Genomic DNA, 18,497 nt, shown 5'->3' with positions numbered 1-18,497 from the left:
GTGATAATCTCATCCTGATCACTGCAAACTGAGGCCCTCATGCTCGTCCAAGAATCCATCACCGACCAGCCTCATACCATGAGCAGGAAGGCTACACTGGGCCCTCCCGCCTCCCCACCCCCACCCTGATGCGTGCCGAGGTGGACTGAGCCTTTCGGCTTGGTTTTAGTGGAACGAAGGTGGTTCTAGATCACGGTAAGGATAATTTGGGTCTCCCTACCTCGAGACCGGGACAAGTGGACCCCACTTCCTCCCTTTTACATATGCGAAGTTAGTGTTCTAGGAAAGTAAGAAGGGCTGCTGGAGAATCTGGGTGGGAGACCTGTCAGAGGGCATAGAAAACCCCGGCCAGGGATGCCGGAAGTCAACACAGCCCCCCACTCCATTTTACTGACTGGGAAACCGAGGCCTGTTGCTACTGCCTCTACATCACGCCTGCCCAGAAGTAAACCAATTAACACCGTGTCTGGTTCTGTGTTCCCAGCGCCTGTCTCATTATTTGGGGATTTATGTCTCGGTCACCGTGAAGGACAACCGTCCCAGTTTCCACTGGGGGGAGCCTGGCCAGCCCTGGAGCTCAGCAGGGCTGGAGGTGGTGCCATCCTGCTTGGGGCAGGATGGGGATTTAATTTCAGGGGGATTTGCAACCAGTGGGGAGCCGCCCTGGGCACATGGTGGCTCTGGGCTATTTTAGGAGGCAAAAGGCTGGCCCCGTTGGGGGAGGGATCATGGCGAACTTGTTCAAGCCATTAGTGATTCTGTCCTTTCGGTGGGCATAGAAAGGACCTGTGGCGGAGGAGACAGGCCCACCTGAGGGTAAGGCTTCTCTCACCCTCCTGGAACCCGGGGGCCCAGAATTACTCTGCACACCCCAACCTAGTTGGGGCCATGATCAGAATAGAAGCCTGAGCCCTTTTGCTACAGGCTTTGCTTTAGCTGGAGCTCTGGGTATTATTCACTAGTAGGAATGATTAGCGTAGCCATCTCATAATTTAGTGGTAGAAATTAAATTTATTGAGCACTCAGGGAAGGCCCCGTGGGGCTGGGAAAAAGACTCAGCCTTTAAGGCAGGCACAACCAGGCTCCTGTCCTATATAGGCTGCTTCCAAGCTGGTACCATGGGTTACGTAAGTCCCTTCCCCCTCTGAGCCCACTGCCCTGTCTCTCAAGCGGGGACCATAACACCTCATTAATGATACTCATATTATTAATTGGACACATATTACGTCAGGCACTCTGCAGGGATGATCTCACATCACCCTGTGTGTTGTTATGTATTAATGGCCCTGTTTTACAGATAAGGAAACCGAAGCTCAGAGAGGGAAAGTAACCTGCCCAAGCCCACACAGCCAGAGTAAGGAACCCACTCCATTTCTGGTGCTCACAGTGAGGGGCGGTTCTTTCTTCAAGTCCAGCAATAAGTATTGGTTGCCTTTGGTGAGCTAAGCATTGCTTTGGGCTGGGCATTCTTCACAGACAAGACAGAGGGAGAGGAGATAACAGGATGAGTGAGACTGGGCTGCCCTGAGAATTGAGTGGCCCAACTAGAGACTAAGCAGCTTTATTTAGACTAAGGGTCATTTTCTGGCCAGGGGAAGGCAATACCCAGGGCCTGAATCCCTCCTTGGACGAGTGGTAAGTGGGCAAGGGAGCATGGCCTGGCCCCTCCAGCCCTCATGAAAATGCTTTCCATGCTTCCTTCCTCCTCACCCCACAGGTGAGGTTACAGGAAAAGTCACCAGGCCTTTAGAGCCACCATGACATGGAGCAAAGAGAGCCTAGACCTTGGAGTCAACCAGATGGGTTCCAACTCTACCCCTTTCTAGCTGTGTGACCTTGAGCAGGTGAACTAACCTCTCAGAGCCTCCCTGTCCTTATCTTCAAAGGGAGAAGAGGAACACTCCTCAGGGCTAGGGGAGGGATAAAGGTGTGGGAAGAATACAGAATACAGAAGGGCCTCAACTAATGGCAATGTTTTTGTCTGTGTGTGGGGTTGGAGTTTAGGAGCATGTTATTCCCAGGTGTCTAGGTGAAGCCACGTCTTTGCAGTGGCACTAAGCTGGCATCTGTGTTCCTGCTGAATGATTTCAACAGGCTGGGCAGAAACGGAGCGCCAGTAAGCCTAAGCATAAGGCCTGGTGCTCCCAGTTCAAGAAATCACTCTTTTGGTGACGAGATGGGGTGGCTGAACTTGCCAGCATATCATGTGAAATAGCCCTGGGGTGGGCGGGGGGGGGGGGTTCGTGGACCCTCAGTTCTGTATAGTGCTGACTCGAGAGTGCAGAAAAGTTAAGGACTGGGCAGCATTAGGAGAAAACAGGGTTGAGGATCAGGGGAGTGATTCTCTCTTTTTCTGTCCTAAAAGAGGACATCGAAAGCCTAAATTAGCTTAGAGGGATGTGACTAGGATAATAAAGCCCCTGGAAACAAATGTTTATTAAGTTGCTTAGTTCAGCTCAGTTGGTCACCATGCAAGGTATTGGGTGGAAGAAAATAAATAAAAGCCTGGAACTACCCCACTTGGTGCAGAGGGGTGGCTGGGGCAGGATTTGGGGAAGACACGTCAATAGAGTGTGATAGATACCGTGTTAGGGACCTATACAAGGTGTCCAGGAAGAACATAGGAGGGGCTTCCTGGAGGAGGTGGCCATGTCAGGGGAAGAACAGTTGGAGACGAGACCCCTTAGGACGAAGCTGCCAGACATGTTGAGCTGGCTGTGGAAGGTGGTGTGCATTCCTTCGGCACCACCGAGGAGCAGATCTAGGGCCTGTGCATGAGCATGAGCGTTACAGGGAAACAGTTTCCAGGCCTCCATACTTCTGTCACTGAGAACCCTCCAACAATGGAATAGGCCGTCTTGTGAGGCAGTGAGCTCCCTGTCATTGGCATGTGTGAGCAGAGGCCAGAGGGTAACTCTGGCAAGTTACAAAAGGGACAGGATGACCTCTCAGACCCCTTCCAAATCTGAGCAACTGTGATTCTCCGTGGACAGACACAGGATGTGGACTGGGACGGACAGAGGTGTGACTGGATCAAGTGAGAGGGCGGGTGTGCTGCCAGATGGGCTTTTTTTTATAATAGCCGCTTTATTACGATATAATTCACACAGCATCCACTTCACCCAGCTGAAGTGTGCAACGCACTGCGGATTTGCTTGTAGAGTGGACATGAACTCATGCATAACTGTCTACCCGGCGTCTGTGTGCTAAGCATCCAACTTTGTGCTGGTGCCTCAGGCACCTGGGAAATAAAGACTGTGTCCTCACAGAGGAGACAGGTAAGTGTCCAAGCAAAAGAATGACATCTTGGGAGATGTGCCAAGAGGGAAATAAAGCAGGGGTTGGAGCAAAGAATAATGGCGCTAGGGCAACGGGGCCTGGGGAGGCGACATTGGAGCTGAGGCCTGAGCGACAAGGAAACAACCCTGCAGAGGTCAGGGGAGAGTCCAGGCCGAGGGAGCAGCAGGAGAAAAGGCCTCAAGACAGGAGTGAGTTGGTGGGTGTGAGGCCCAGCAAGCAGTTCTGGGAAACTGAGTGGCTGCCAGGTGCCCTGCCCCAGTGGGCGGGGTATGGCCAGGGCTCTTCATGGTGGGACCTCCTCTCTCCAGGCCTGGTCCACAGGAGGCCTGCCCTACCCCAACCAAGGGTGAGCAGCATTGACACCTCTTCTTTGGATACAAGAATCATTTCTGTCTCCTTCCTCTGAGGCTAATTTTCTGACCCTGTTACTGCCTCCTCATTAACAGCACTCTCCAGAAGTCCTGCCTCCAGCCCCTCCCCTCCCCTGCTTGGCTTCATGCTCCTGCACTGTGCCCCCACTCTGGGCCAGACACCATGCACTGACTCTGAAATCAGAAAAGACCCCCAGGTGTGTGTGTGTGTGTGTGTGTGTGTGTGTGTGTGTGCGCACACACACACACATACCAGTGAAATTTCCTCCCCCTGCCCCAGACCCCCAGAGGGGGATCCTAGGAGCAGTCTGGAGTCTCTCACTTGGTGCTCACTTCCTGTGTGACTTTGGGCCAGTTAACATCCCAATCTTTTCGGTTTCCTGGTCTGTAAAATGGGGATCAAACCAATTCAGGCAGAGTGGTTATGAGGATTGAATGCGATCCCTCCTGGCACCCAGTGGGTGCTCCCTGAATGTCAGCTTCCTCCTTCTCTCTGAGCTGTCCCCCAAAAGAGGGGCAATTTGCAGGGGGTGGGGAGATCACAGCAGAGCAGTGGGACGTGGCCACTTTGGGGTTCCCTTCCCGGAGCTCTAGGACCCCTCAGACGCTGAGGAGCATTCTATGCCTAGCGGGCCAGGGGTAGTAGGGAGGATACTCACCAAAGGGCCCAGCCCTTTTACAGGGAGCTTGGTCCCCCCTCGCCTTTCTTCCTGGGAAGAGCCGCCGCGCAACTCCTTTCCCGGGTCTCTCCTGCGCTCCGCTCGGAGCGGCGCGGCTCCTGGCACCTGCTCCGCACGGGCCGGCCGGGGGCGGGCTCGGGAGACCGGCGGCTGCCCCGGGACTCGCAGTCCGGGACTCCTCCGCCACGCACCTCCAGGAGCCGGGAATCCGGATCGCCCTGGGTGGCGGGTGGCCGTGGGCCGCTAGATGCAGCCCCGCTCGGGTCCGCAGCGCCCTTCAGGTAGGCGCCGGCGCTGGGCGGGGGCCCGCACTCGGGCTCCGTCCCCATCCCGGACCGAGCGCCGCTGGGGCTGAGCGCCTGAGAGGGCCGGCGCGCGCCGAGGTGGGGGTGTAGGGCTGCGGGCAGCGGCAAGGACCCTGCCCCACCTTGGCGGGGGTGGGTGCAGCGGGGCGGGGGGGGGGGGGCTCAGGCAAAAAACGGCAGCTTAGCCAAACACGGACGCTGGGAGGGGGGCAAGATTGATGGCAGGAAGGACTTACAGTTTCCCCTGGGGGAGGGAGGCTGGGAGCCACAGAGCAGAGAGGGTGAGACTCCCACCCTAAGGAGGGGACCATTGTCTGGAGACGGGGAGCTGGACAAAATCATTCCCCTTTTCCTAAAGAGTTTAGAGAGAACCCCCAAATCACCCCACCCTTATCAGCCCCTGGGATAGAATAGAATGGAGGGAGTAGGGGAGGGGAGGTCTCCTGCTGTCTTCTGAGGGGTGCAGAGAGCACACTCACCACCCCTCTCCACTCTCATGATCCCCAGTCATTGGAGGCCTTTCTGTCCTCCCTTCCCCTCTCAAGCTCAATGCCTCATTTTCAGCAATGGGCATAGGTTGGGCCCTCCTGGCTGGCCTCCCACCCACAACTCTCAAACAGTCTGGGACTCCCAACCATCCTCCCTCCAGCTCCCTCTGGCTCCCAGCCCTAGTTTGGGAGTGCTGATGGTGGGGCCATCACCGGCAGGGAACGGGGTTTGGGGGAGCTACTGCTCGGCCTGGATGGGGAGAACAGGCTGTGGACAAGGAGGCCAGTGCACCAAGATCCTGGGCCCTGGTGCTAAGAGAGGGGGGGAGGGGGCATAGGGGATCTCCTGCGCAACAAGTCAGGTTTCCCAGGCCTTGCCTGGCAGCGGAGGCTAGGAAAAGGGGTGCTGAGGCTAATATTCCCTTCCTTACCACCCCCACCATCACAATCTTAGAAGCAGCTGCTGTGCGGCTACTGTGGCCCCTGCAAAGAGAGATGAAGGTTAGATAGCAAGAAGGACTTCCTTCCTGAGGGTGGCTTGAGGGTCTTTTGAGGGAGTATTGCTGCCCAGAACAGGCAGCCCCTGCCTTTGGGGGTGTCAGGATGGCAGGAGGCCCCCCTGGGACACCCAGCCAATAGGGGGTGAGGACCGGGTAGACTGGGGGAGGGGAAGTGGTGGGAGACAGTGACCTCATCTCTGGACCATGGCTCTCCCTCTCCTCTTGTGCCCTCTTTCTCCTTTCCTTGGGGCTGAGTGTTGACTTTCAGCACCTCTTGGTCAGTTCACTCTTGAAATCCCCAGCACCCGGCACCCCCAGGAGAAGCTGATGGGCTTCCTCTGTCACCCCTTTGAATGGGAAGACAGACATGGACACTTTGGTTTGCCTCATGGAAACCCCCCACCTGGCCCCTGACATCTGGAACAGCTGTTGCCCAATCCCAGGGCCTCCTGCGCCTCTCAGGCCACCCTACTCCTCTAGGTGTGGGCCTCTGGCTCCTCTGGGGTGTGACCCTGGGGTGACGCCAGCTCTCTGAGTCCACAGGATGGCTGGGGTGGTTGCCACCCTGTGGTTGGTGGCCATGCACCGAAGTGGCTTATTCCCCCTTGCTCACCCTAGACAGGTGTCAGCCTTGGGAGAGGGGAGGTGGGGTATTGAGGGGGGCAGCTGGGCCCAGGAAGGCTCACACTCTTCTAGGCCAAGAACAGACCTCTCTTCTTCCAGACACTTCTCTCTGCAGCTGAGTCGGTGGGTGGGGCAGGTTCCCCAACCCCTGCTGGTGATCCTGTGAGCGACTGGGATGGGGGCTGTTAGGGTACACCCCCTGCTCCCGCATTGTAAATGGGAGAGAACTCGTCCTACTCACCTGCCTCTCTCTTTGACTCTGAGCCTCAGCTTCCCCATTTGTAAAGCCTCACGGGGTTGTTGTGAGGGTTAACGGAGAGGGTGTTCGTACAGTGGCCCAGAGGGCAGTGGGCACTCACCGCGGGCAGTTCTTTCCCCGTACCCGCCTGCCTTTCTCTGGTGACAGAAACAGATACAACCCGGCCTTCTCTTTACCCCCTGCTTCAGAGACAGCTGCTATGTGCTTCAGTGGCGACACTGCCTGCAAAGGACCTAAGAGATTAGCCCAGCCCAATCCTCCCTCTCCAAAGACAGAAAACTGAAGCCCAGAGGGACGGGGACTAGCCCGAGCTTGGCCAGCCAGCCAGGCTCCCGCTCAGAGGCAGGGCCTGGGACCTGGCTGGGAAAGGTGGGAGGGCAGATGTTGGCAGACTCGGGGGGAAAATACCAGAGTGTAATTGGGCTCATTAAGGGTTTAGTGAGGGAGCCCTTCATGCCCTGCCAAAGGCTGGGGACAGGCCTAGAACCTTCCTCTCTCGTTAACCCTCTGGCAAAAGCAGCTCTTTCCTGAGGACCCCCTTCCCCAGACTGCATCTGAAACAACTCCCTTCTCTGTACCTTATAGCTTCCAAGGTCCCTTTCCATCCAGCCCTCTGTGGGTGGGAAGGCCAAGAGCTCTGCCTCACTGCAGTGCCTGAGGGCCCCACTGAAAGCCAAGTCCCAAGTCCATTCATCACTCAGCAAGAGAGTGGTGGAGAAGGAGCCCTGGGGTCCTGCCTGACTGTTCCGTCCACTCCCCACCCCCTCCAGCTCCGTATGGATGGACAGACACACAGACAGACAGACAGCAACCCTGGCCCCATCAGCTCTCCAGCTCTGGTGTGAGCCTGCCTTTAAGAGGGTGGCCCCCTCCACCGTCCAGCACCCCCACCCCACCCCCCCGCATTAGCCCTTAACTATTTCTCAGGGAAGGTGGGAGCAAGGAGCTTTACCCCCTTCCTGTGCAAATCAGACAGACACCTGAGTACATGCATGCACTTTTTCTCTGCTTTCACTTGGTCTTTTTCAGAACTCTGTTCAGGTTCAGTTCCCCTTTCTTCACATCTCCCTCTCCCAGCCTCTCTGGCTCTGGCCCCTTCCTGCCAGGGTGTGGCACCTCCCTGTCTGGCCCTCCAGCCTGTTAGGGGCTGGGCACCCCCAGGTGTCCCCAGGAGTCCTTCCCAGAATTTGTAACCACCCCCTGCCCCACCCAGAAGTTCAAAAGAGGGCTTGGCAGGCCTTAAGGACAGGTGGGATAGGGCAGTGGCTGAGGACTTGGGCTCCAGGGTCAGACAAGTGTAGGTTCTGGTCTGGCTGGGAAACTTCTCAATGCCTGTTCTCGAATCCATAAAGTGGGATAATAGGTTAATAATAGTGCCCAACTCATGGGGTTGTTGTGAAGCTTAAAAGAGATCCTATGTGTAAAGCACCTGGCACATAGTAAGCTCTCAATAAACAGGGCTGTAATTATAAAGAGGTGGCCTGGGTAGCTGGGTAAAGGGGGAGGCAAGGAAGCTTCTAGAAACAGCTCTTCACTGTCTTTTCATGTACTTTATTTTTTAATTATTGTTTTTTAAATGTTTACTTATTTTTGAGAGAGAGAGAGAGAGAGAGAGGGCACGCGCGCGCAAGTGGGGGAGGGGCAGAGAAAGAAAGAGACAGACACTCAGAATCTGAAGCAGGCTCCAGGCTCTGAGCTGTCAGCACAAAGCCCAACGTGGGGCTTGAACCCACAAGCCATGAGATCATGACCTGAGCCAAAGTCAGATGACTGAGACACCCAGATGCCCCTGTCTTTTCATGTACTTTAAAAAAAGTCCACTCCCCTACCGTGGGACTCAGTTTTCCTCTTCTGTTAAAGAGAACGTGTGAACCAGGTCCTGTCCAAGTGTAGGTCCAGCTAGGGTGAGTCGTGCTGCTTCTTTACAGGGGCCAGGGCAGGGGGTGCTGGCCTGGGGTTAGGCCGATGTGTACATGCCCTAAAAAATGCCCACCCCTCCACGTTTTCTGGCTGGGAGTCAGAGCTTGGCTGGAGCAGGGTGGCTCCTGAAGGGACAGCTGGGAAGGCTGGGTCAAGCAGGGCAGGCTGCAGCAGGCCAGCAGCCTGGCCGGGGGAACACAATTAGCCCCGGAATCCAGGCAGGCCCTGTGAGCCCAGAGGCTGTATATCACAGGGGTTTAATCAGCCCCATGGCAGATATTTGTCTGCTCTCGTGGCCCGTGTCCTCGGTCCGCCTGTCATAAATTGCTCCGAGATTTCAAAAACCCCCTGTCTCCTCGCTGGTGGGCAGGCCGTGCTCCTAGGCGTGGACAGGAAAATCTCATTCCCCTGAAGCCTCTTCCCCCCTTGGCAGGTTGGACCCCCGCCCCCCCCCCCACACACCTCCAAAACACTTGCATCTGATACTCTCTTCCTGCTCCTTCCTCCTGCTGGGAGGTGGGGGGAGAGACTTGGGCAGCCAGCCACATAACCCTGATGACCTCCACCTAGAGGTGAGAGAGAGCCCAATGTAGGTGGGGGCTCAGTGCTGCATAAGAGGGGCGTCAGTCACAAGGTGAGGGGAGTAACTTCCAGTGTGCCCTCTGTGGACAGAACTGTGCCCCGGACCCCAGACAGTGCACAGGAGGTTTGGTGTGGTTCAGGGTGGGGAGGCAGCCTGGTTCCCCCCAAAAGTGTGGAGGAGTGGGGTCCTCCCTGCGGGGAGGGGTATAGAGGTCCACCTCTTAGCTTCCAGCTAGATGTTCGATGCGCCGCCTGGAGCCTGTCACTGGTACTGCACCCCAGCCACCCCACCAGGCTTCTGGGACGGCTGCCTTGAAACCACCAGGCACCTACCAAAGCCCAAGAGTCAGACCTTCCCTGGATTCGTTTTCTAGGGCTACTGCAACAAAGTACCACACGCCAGGTGGCCCAAACAACAGCAATGCATTGCCTCACGGTCCTGGAAGCTAGAGGTCCAAAGTCACGGGGTCATCAGTGTTGGTTCCTTCCGAGGGCGGCGAGGAAGTCACAGGTCCCTGACTTCAGGGATTCTCTGGCCCCACGAGGAAGGCTCAGGCCCTGTCCTCAGGAAGCCCCCAGGATGCAGCACAGGTGGAGAGCACGCACACTGATCCAGGAAGGAAGTGAAAATTAACACAGCTCGGTGTGAGAAAGGGGGTCGACCACCCCCAGAATAGAGCCAGTGAGAGGCTGAGGAGTCAGGCAAGAAAATTTCAGAGAAGTGAGTTGGAAAGGGAAGACTGTGGGTGGCAGATGAGGGGCATGGAGGGGTGGGGTATGTGTCTGCAAGAGAGGGGGGAGGGGGGAGGGAGGAGAAGCTGTGTTCAGCAGACGCAGGCAGTAGGGCCCAGGTCGCAACTGAAAATATCAACTGTTGCCACAGCCCTGGGTCGCCAACACAGCAAGGGACATCTGGAGCCACGTGGGGCCGGGTTGGGGATGGCTTCACACACTGTCAACGTTTGTGAATGTCACCCGGCCGGGCACTGGACACAGGGAGGTAGGGTTTCTGCAGTCACCCCTCTGGCTAGCGGCCGCAGCAAAAGCGCCACATGCCTGCCTGCATCAGGACTGTCAGCGCCTGCTGTGGGGCCCAGAATAGGGCCCTGGCTTCCACGAACGTGACTCCCCTAACCTCACTGCCGCCTGCCCCTCGGTGCCCGCCCAGTCTGGTCTCCAGGTCTTCCTCTCTGAGCTTTGCCCAGCGGCCGAGTCCCCAGCTGTCAGCCTCTTGGTGTGCACGCATTTGTGACACTCTTCCAGACAGTCCTGTACTTTTTTTTCTTAATTTTTTAATGTTTATTGTTTGAGAGAGAGAGAGACACACACACACACACACACACACACACACACACACACACAAGGTGTGAGTGGGGGAGGGGCAGAGAGGCAGAGAGAGAGGGAGACAGAATCCGTAGCAGGCTCCAGGCTCCAAGCTGTCAGCACAGAGCCCCACGCGGGGCTCAAACTCACAAACCGTGAGATCGTGACCTGAGCCAAAGTTGGACGCTTAAGCAACTGAGCCGCCCAGGAGCCCCAATATTCCTGTATTTTAACGCTGCTTTGGTTGAAATGGACCCCGTTACGCTCCCTTTTGCCACCCTTGGGTTGGGGATGCCCCAAAGCTGGGGAGTTTCATCTGGGACACGGGACTCAGGTATCTCCTGAGTCCTGAACCCCTCTTGCTCCTTCTCTGTATTCACAACACCCAGCCTTGGTTCACTTGTCTCCCTCTCTATCTGCTCAGGTATGAAGCGGCCACTGAGCCCATCTCCCCCGGGTGAGAAGGAGCCGCCCACATCTGGAGCTACTGAGTGCCCCCCTCGGCCCCCAGAATTGCCTAAGCCCAAGCGGGAAAGAAAACGGCCATCCTACACGCTCTGTGACGTCTGCAACATCCAGCTGAACTCAGCAGCCCAGGCCCAGGTGCACTGCGGGGGGCGCGCCCACCAGAGGCGGCTTCGGCAGCTCAGCTTGGGAAAGACCCCTGCCGGGCCAGGTCAGTGTCGAGGGGCGCCGCTCCCACAGGCTTGGTCTGGGCCCCATGAGCGGCACTGGGTCTGTGGCCTCTCTCTGTGGGGTCTTGGGTCTGGGATCCCCCCAAGGGGGTCTCAGGGTCTGAAGTCCCCCTGATACCGTAGAGTTTTATTTTGCATCTGGACAACCCTCTTTGGGGTCTTTTAGGATCTTGAGGGTCTTTAGGGCTGAAGACTTCTCTTGAGGTCTTGTTGGGATCTGGGAGCTCTCCCTGGGGAGACTTCTGGGGCCGGACCCCTAAGCAGCATTTCTCTAATCTGGAGCCCTCTGGCAGGGATAGGCTATCTGACAAGGGTCTCACCTGCGGGGTGTCCTGGGATCCTGAAGGCCGGGTTCAGCAGGCTGTGGAACGCTCCAGCTGAGGGACAGGCAGGGGAAGCCTCTCTTCCTTTGGCCGCTGGACTCCTGGCCGGGATTTCTGCCTCTCCCTGGCTGGGGTGACTGTGCAGAGGTTTGGCTCTAAGCACTGAAGGGGCCGCTGGCTACAAGACAGATTTCTGGGGGAAATGGGTGAATGCATTCGTGAGGGTGATTCCAGCTGACAGGCACATAGGGGCCGTGGGGGAAGCAAGGAGAGGCAGGCTGCTGGCTGACAGGGAGAAAAGGTTCAGAACCAGGCCCAGTGTGGGAGGTCGGAAGGGCCAGAACTTCCGCCTGGTTCCTGGGGGCAGCACCAGAAACCTACGTTGCAGCCCAGGTAGGCAGCTTTGCCAGAGGGCTGTAACAAGCCTGCCTGTTCTTACATTTTCATTTATTCCTTTTAATTTGAGAGAGAGAGAAAGAGCACAAGCCAGGGAGAGGGGCAGAGGGAGAGTGAGGGAGAATTTTAAGCAGACTCCAAACTCATTGTGGAGCCTGACACGGGACTCGATCTCATGACCCGGAGATCATGACCTAAGCGGAAATCAAGAGTCACCCAGGTGCCCCAAGGCCGCCCGTTCTTTGGGTGAATAGTCATGGGTCACCCATTGTGTTCCCTGCACTGTGCTGGGGACTGGAGACAAATCCTGGTCCTGCCCCTCACCATCCTGCGCCAGGATTGAGTCCGTCTTTTGGTCTGAGACAGACACAAAAAGAGCAGCTGAGTGTTGTGGGTGCCACATGTGGGTACAAAGGAGAGAGGGTAGTTATACCTGGGGACACCAGGAAAGGCCTCCTGAAGGAAGCGGGATGTGCTGAACTCTGGAATAGGCGCACGGGAAGAAGGGACATGGCAGGCGGAGGTCACTGCGTAAAGCAAAGGCAGGGAATGGTCTGATGGCTGGTAACTGCTGTCCACCTGAGCACTTGGGGCTGGACGCCAACGCTGTGACTCTGAGTAAGAGTGCATCTGACTGTATGGATGTTTCCAGAGTGTGTGTGTGTGTCTATATACGTCTGAGCTCAAAAGCCACTCACTAATTCATTAGATATTTATGGAAACCTATGTGCAAGCTGCTGTTCAGAGGATTCATAGTTGTACTTCTATCCAGCTGTACTGAAATATTATTGACATGGAACATATGTAAGCTTAAGGCGTACAATGTGATGACTTCATGCATATATATATATATACATATATATATATTATAAAACAATTACACATATACACGATAAGGTTAATACCTCCATCCCCTCGCTATCTTTATGATCGTGCATGTGTTGATAGCCTTTTTTAATGTTTATTTTTGCGAGAGAGAGTGTGTGAGCGGAGGAGGGGCAGAGAGAGAGGGAGACAGAGGATACAAAGTGGGCTCCGCACTGATAGCCCAGAGTCCGATGCGGGGCTCGAACTCACGAACTGTGAGATCATGACCTGAGCCGAAGTTGGACATTTAACCAGCCGAGCCACCCAGGAGTCCCTGTGTTGATAATATTTAGTATCTTCTCTCAACTTAAGTATCTAGTGCAGTGTTTTTAATTATAGTCACCATGCAGTGCATTAGATCCCCAGATCTTATCTGAAAGCTGGGAATTTGTACCCTTTGCCCAACATCTCCCCATTTTTCTGACCCACCAGCCCCTCGAAACCACCATTGTAATTTCTATTCTATGAGACTGGCTTTTTAATTTTTTAAATGAATTTATTTATTTTGAGAGAGAGAGAGAGGGTGCACAGGGGAAGGGCAGAGAGAGAGAGAGAGAGAGAGAGAGAGAGAGCAAGAATCCCAAGCAGGCTTCATGCTATCAGCATGGAGCCCGATGCAGGGCTCGAACCCACGAACTGTGAGATCATGACCCGATCCAAGATCAAGATTCAGATGCTTAACTGACTGAGCCACCTGGATTCAGTCTAAAGACTCGCTTTTTTAGATTCTGCATGTAATTGAGGACATACAGTGTGTGTCTGGGAATTCATATTTTTCAAAGGTGGCATACCTACCTGTCAAAAAAGAGTTGTCTGAATACACACGCAGACAAGTTCGTCCAAGATAATAACAGTCTTCACAGAGATGGGTATATGGTGCTTGGAGAAGTGAGTCACTGTCCCTCCAGTCATCTGTCTGTGCTGGCCCGTGCCGGGATTCTGCACAGAGACGTGCTTGGTGCCTGCGACCCCTTGCATCTTTATGATTGCATATGTGTTGATAACATACACGGTCAGGCACACACATAGTCTAGAGGGGGAGACAGCCATGGGGCCAGACCTTTCTAACCGTCTTGTTGAGGGAGTGAGCAGCACTGTGGGAGCATGCGACAGGGATGGCCGTGCCTCGGGCAGGGATGAAGGGTCCTCGGATTTCCAGGAACCCTGGAATTTAGGGGCTCCAGCCAAGAACCTGCTCTCCATTGGCCTCATTGTTTCTGAGTCTACTCCAGGCCGTGACCCCCCAACACCCACCCACTCCCGTGGATCTCTCCTGTCTCCTTGTCTCTCTGAGGGCTGGGGTGGGAGAGGCAGGCCCCCAACTGCCCTGCAGTGAGGGGTGGGGGTAAGAAGACCTCAGGCATGCAGAAGGCCTTTCCCAGCCCTTGGCGGGGACTGGGCCAGAGCAGAGAGCCCTTGGGGTGCAGCTCCGGAAAAACAGAGTCACACCTCAACTTTCAAGAGGCTCCAGGCAAAGTATAAGGAGGCTTTAACACACTGCTTTGTTCCTAGACACGTGAGGTCTCAGACCTGCGGCAGCCAGGAGGACCATGCGTCCCTGGCAGGATGCTGAAGGTATGGGGGTGGGACAGCCGCTCTGGGCTCTGGGAGGCCTCCTGGAGCTGTCACTTTGATTAGGGGTCTGTGGAGCTGGCAGCCTGCACAGCGACAGGCCGTCACAGGCAGCGAGGCAGGGACCCTCTCCTGCTCATGTGCCCGAGGCCATCCTTGGGCAGGGGAGGCAGGGACTCTTCCCTCTCTGAGCCTGCTTCCCCATGCTTGGGTCAGAGGCCTCCTGACTCTGCCACACCTAGGTGAACCTCGAACTCTTGGGACAGGGCACAGGATGAGGAAGTGGCAGGTACCCCACACTCCCCCAACTCCCTTCTCCAGATACCTCTGCAACTTCCCCTGCCCATGCTCTGCCCCATCTGTCTCCCACACAGTGCGCCCTTTCATTCTTCAGGAATGTGTCTTGAGCCATCTCTCCCCAGCTCCTTGTGCTGCCTCCCATAGGGTGGGGAGTGTGGGCACCAGGCACCTCCACCCCAGTAAGGCTGAACTCAGTGACCCTACTGACCATCACACACACACACACACACACGCCTCTAAACAATGTTAGGTGGTTCCTGAACATCCACGGAAAGGTTTGCCGGCTCAATCCTCTTAGTTCCAACCTCTAGTGTGGATGTTGGGCTGGCACAGGGAACACGTAAGCATCTACTTAGGACCTGAGCTGTTTGGAAAGCACTGCCACGTGCAGCAAGGCATTCCCTCCTCACCCAGGCAAGCCAAGAGTAGATGATGGCATTCAGCCCTCACTTTATTTATCTGTTTGTTTGTTTATTTGAGAGAGAGCACGAGTAGGGGATGGGCAGAGGGAGAGAGAATCTTAAGCAGGCTCCATGCTCAGCACAGAGCCTGACACGGGGCTCGATCCTACAACCCTGGGATCATGACCTGAGCCAAAACCGAGGGTCAGACGCTCAACCAACTGAGCCACCCAGGTGCCCCAGTCCTCACTCTACATTGGATATTGGAGCTTAGGGTGTTTAAGCAACATACCCAGCTGGGTTCAGATCCTAGCATGTCTGACCCACCCACCCTACCCACTTTGCTGCTGAGGAGAGCAGCACTTATTAAAAGATATTGGGCCTAGGGGTGCCTGGGTGGCTCAGTCGGTTAAGCGTCCGACTTCAGCTCAGGTCATGATCGCAGTTCATGGGTTTGAGCCCCGTGTCGGGCTCTGTGCTGACAGCTCAGAGCCTGGAGCCTGTTTCAGATTCTGTGTCTCCCTCTCTCTCTGCCCCTTCCCTGTTCACGCTCTTGTCTCTGTCTCAAAAATAAACAAACATTTAAAAAAATTAGAAATAAGTAAAAATAAAAGATATTGAGCCTTAATATTTTAGGAATGAGGAGAAGGGATGTCCAGAGAAGGTGGACTGGCTCCCAGATGACTCCACGGTGCTTAGAACCCATGGCCTCTCCTCTGCCCTGTGCCTTGGTATCCTCCACTAAAAAATGGGGAGATGCCAGCCAACTCCTCCTTGGCTTCGCCCAGCTGGGGAGGGGAGGGGAGCCTCCCAAGGCCAATCCATCCCTCCCTTCTCTTGGCAGGACTGACCCAGCCATACAATTCAGGGCCCACCCCCAGGTCCACCGTGAGGACTGCAATATGATACCAGAGCAGAGAGAAGGGGATTTCAGAAATCACTTAAGTTCCAGACAGGCCAGGGGGGCCTTGAGTGGGGAGTGCAGGGTAGACACTAAGGGGGACAGGAGAACAAGAGATGAACTCAGACTATAATGGATTTCAGGGCATAGACGCTGTGTCTTTGGGGGCAGGGAGGGATCAGAGTGGCAGGCGGAGGCTGTCCCCTGCCCTGCACCCTGAGACCTCCCCCAGCTCCTGCTCTAATCAGACCTTCCATCTCTTCTCCGATTCTTTGCACAAGCCTCTTGCTGCATTCGGAGCCTCAGAGATCAAAGACCTTGAACTCAGGTCACGCCTGAGTCGCCGGCTTGATGAGCTCCGCACCCCCCATTCCCCGCAGATGGATTAATTTCAGTCCCATCAGGAAGCCCCGGAAGCCCTCCAGCCTGTGCCCCCATCGCTTCAGTATCTCCCTGGGCTGCCGATTCCTCCTCAGTGCCCCCAACCCATCCCGAGGCCTTTGGGTACATGTTTCAGAGAAACTGTGCTCCCCCAAGGCCACTGGGAAGTTCTTGCTGTCTAACCACTACCTCCTGCTGCTGTTCTCCTTAAATGCAGGTGATAGAAGTGCCCCTTGCTGTCCCTGGACAGCCGTCACATCCCCCTCCCCCAGGTGTGAACCTGACCATCGGACACTTCCTCCCTCCCCCCCCCCCCCACAGGGACCACCAGGAAATGCAAGGTTGTCTGGGTGGAGAATTAGGGGGCTTAGCTCAGATCCCTGCTCTCAAGAAGACAAAGATTCTGTCTGTGTCTGGGCGGGTTAATTAGCTCTGGGCTTGAGTTTCCTTCCGCTCCCCAAACAAGCAACTCCTTCCCCCTAGAGCCTCTTCCTAACAAACCTGTTTTCGGGAGCTGCTGCCGCCAACCCCTCCCCAGACCCTTTGCCGGCTGTACTGGCTGCTCCAGAGATTACAGGTTATTGTCTGGCGGAGACAGGACGCTGAGGGGGTGGGGGGCTAGCGCTGGGACTGGGCTTGGAATGCCAGACTGGATCCAGCTGTGGGGTTGGCTGCCTTCTCTCCCCCATTCCGCCCCCTCCCAGCCACCAGGTGCTCAGGTGAGTAGACAGCTGGCCCTCAGTCAGGAAGAGGAGGGGGAGGAGGGAGCAAATGGAGAGACAGAGACTGAGGGGTAGGGAAGGGTATGGGCAGGGGAGGGGTGTCAGAAGTTCTAGCTGATCAGATGACCATGCCCCACCCCACCTGGCATTGCCCAGGGAGCAGGTCCAATGGTCCAGGTACTGGACTGAGAGGGGCAAGCCGCCTGCGCTCCCTTCCCCAACCTCCATGGCCAATGCTCTGGGATGAAATCGGGCCTCAGTTTCCCCTTCAGCAAAAGGAGGCCAATGTAAGGGGACGGTGGGGAGAGGATGAGTGAGGCTGGACAGGAGAATGGGGGCTCCTGTAGCAGCAAGCCCTGAGGCAAGGCTTCAAAGTCCAGCAAGAACTTTCTGGCAGGCTGAGAAGTGGCTGGCAGAATCTCCTTTCTGGAGGTCTGTATGGGCAGGGTCAACTCTGTCCCTTGTCCCCACATTTGCCCCATATTCCACCGTGGGGGCAGGAAGTGTCCTGTGCTTTCCACCCTGGTCAGGATGGGAGAAACTAGGGAACAGGCAGCTCCTTCCAGGCAAAGGGAGAAAGGGCCCTGCACCCACTGCTTTCCAGCGGCAACAGGAGTCCCTCCCTCCGCCCTCCCCTCCTGTCCCTCACATCCCCACCCCTTCCCTCTGTCACTCTCTGGCTGGTTTCATTTGCTCCTCAGACGGCGCGCTCTGCGGTGCCTCCGAAGGCAGAAAATGCTCTTGGGTGAGTGCTGAGGATGCCGGAGTGTGGGGAGGGGGCTCAGACAAGGGTGGGTCTCTCCTCTATCTGCCCTATCCTCTTCCTGCTACTGCTGGCCCCCAAAAGTTGGCTGTCGAAAGATCCTGGGAGCCAGTTGACTCTTGGTACCTTTTCCCAGGTCCAGGGCTGGGCCGGGCATTCTGGCTGGGAACAAAGGCAGGGGTAGGGGTGGCGGGCAGGGCCAGCTCAGAAACTGGAGGTGTTCCCTGCAGGAGGGAGGTGAGCGACACTTTGGGGCAGATGCATGTTCAGGAAGCCTGTGCCAGAGGTTCCTTGTATCAAATCATACCTTCTGCTGCCTCCAAGGGGCTGCCAGGAGCCTCCAAGGAGGGTTGTATGTGTGCTGGGGTGGGGAGGGGTGTTGAAAAGAGAGTTATTAATTCAGCAGAGAGAGAGAAGTGGACAGAGAGACAGGCAGAAATCTGAGTGGCTCCTAACTGAGGTCCAGCCACCGTGCTGAGGTCACTGTGCTGCCTAGCTCACCTCTCCACACAGGGGTTGTCTGGCACACTGAGGGAGACAGCCATTATGTTTTAAGGAGTATTTTGGGGAACCCCTTCCACGGGGCAAGGGCTGGAGGCTGTGGGGCTGGGGCAGAGCTCTTGTGACTGGCCTTGGGGTCTTCCTCCAGCCTGGGGAGAGGGGAAAGTCTGGAACATCAACACGTCCCATCCCAGGTGCTGGGTGACCCAGAAGTGGCTGGGGGCTCTAGAGAATGTGGCTGGGGTGGGAATCCTAAGCCTACAGGGGAGTGGGCAGGCAGGAGATGTTGGATCTATCTTCCCTCCCCTCCCCCCCCTTCCCTG

The 18,497-nt window shown here is 56.0% G+C and overlaps 1 protein-coding gene across 3 annotated transcripts in view; it reads left to right on the top strand.

Annotated features, from left to right (window-relative positions):
- The first annotated feature begins 4,395 nt into the window (after positions 1-4,395).
- ZNF385C (zinc finger protein 385C) overlaps positions 4,396-18,497 on the top strand; it is a 35,796-nt gene continuing 21,694 nt past the window's right edge. The window contains exons 1-2 of one of the 3 annotated variants that reach the window (XM_027049080.2): positions 4,396-4,632; positions 10,777-11,028. In XM_027049080.2, coding sequence (XP_026904881.1) covers positions 4,599-4,632; positions 10,777-11,028 — 286 coding nt within the window. In that variant the 5' untranslated portion in view covers positions 4,396-4,598. Of the gene's footprint in view, positions 4,633-10,776; positions 11,029-16,656; positions 17,656-18,497 lie in introns of those variants that run through there. The other 2 variants (XM_053212775.1, XM_027049079.2) reach the window with 2 other exon arrangements.

This window comes from Acinonyx jubatus, chromosome E1, assembly GCF_027475565.1.
Source record: "Acinonyx jubatus isolate Ajub_Pintada_27869175 chromosome E1, VMU_Ajub_asm_v1.0, whole genome shotgun sequence".
NCBI lineage: Eukaryota > Metazoa > Chordata > Mammalia > Carnivora > Felidae > Acinonyx > Acinonyx jubatus.
Note: the sequence above shows the minus strand (reverse complement) of the source record. Positions and strands in the feature narration are given on the sequence as shown.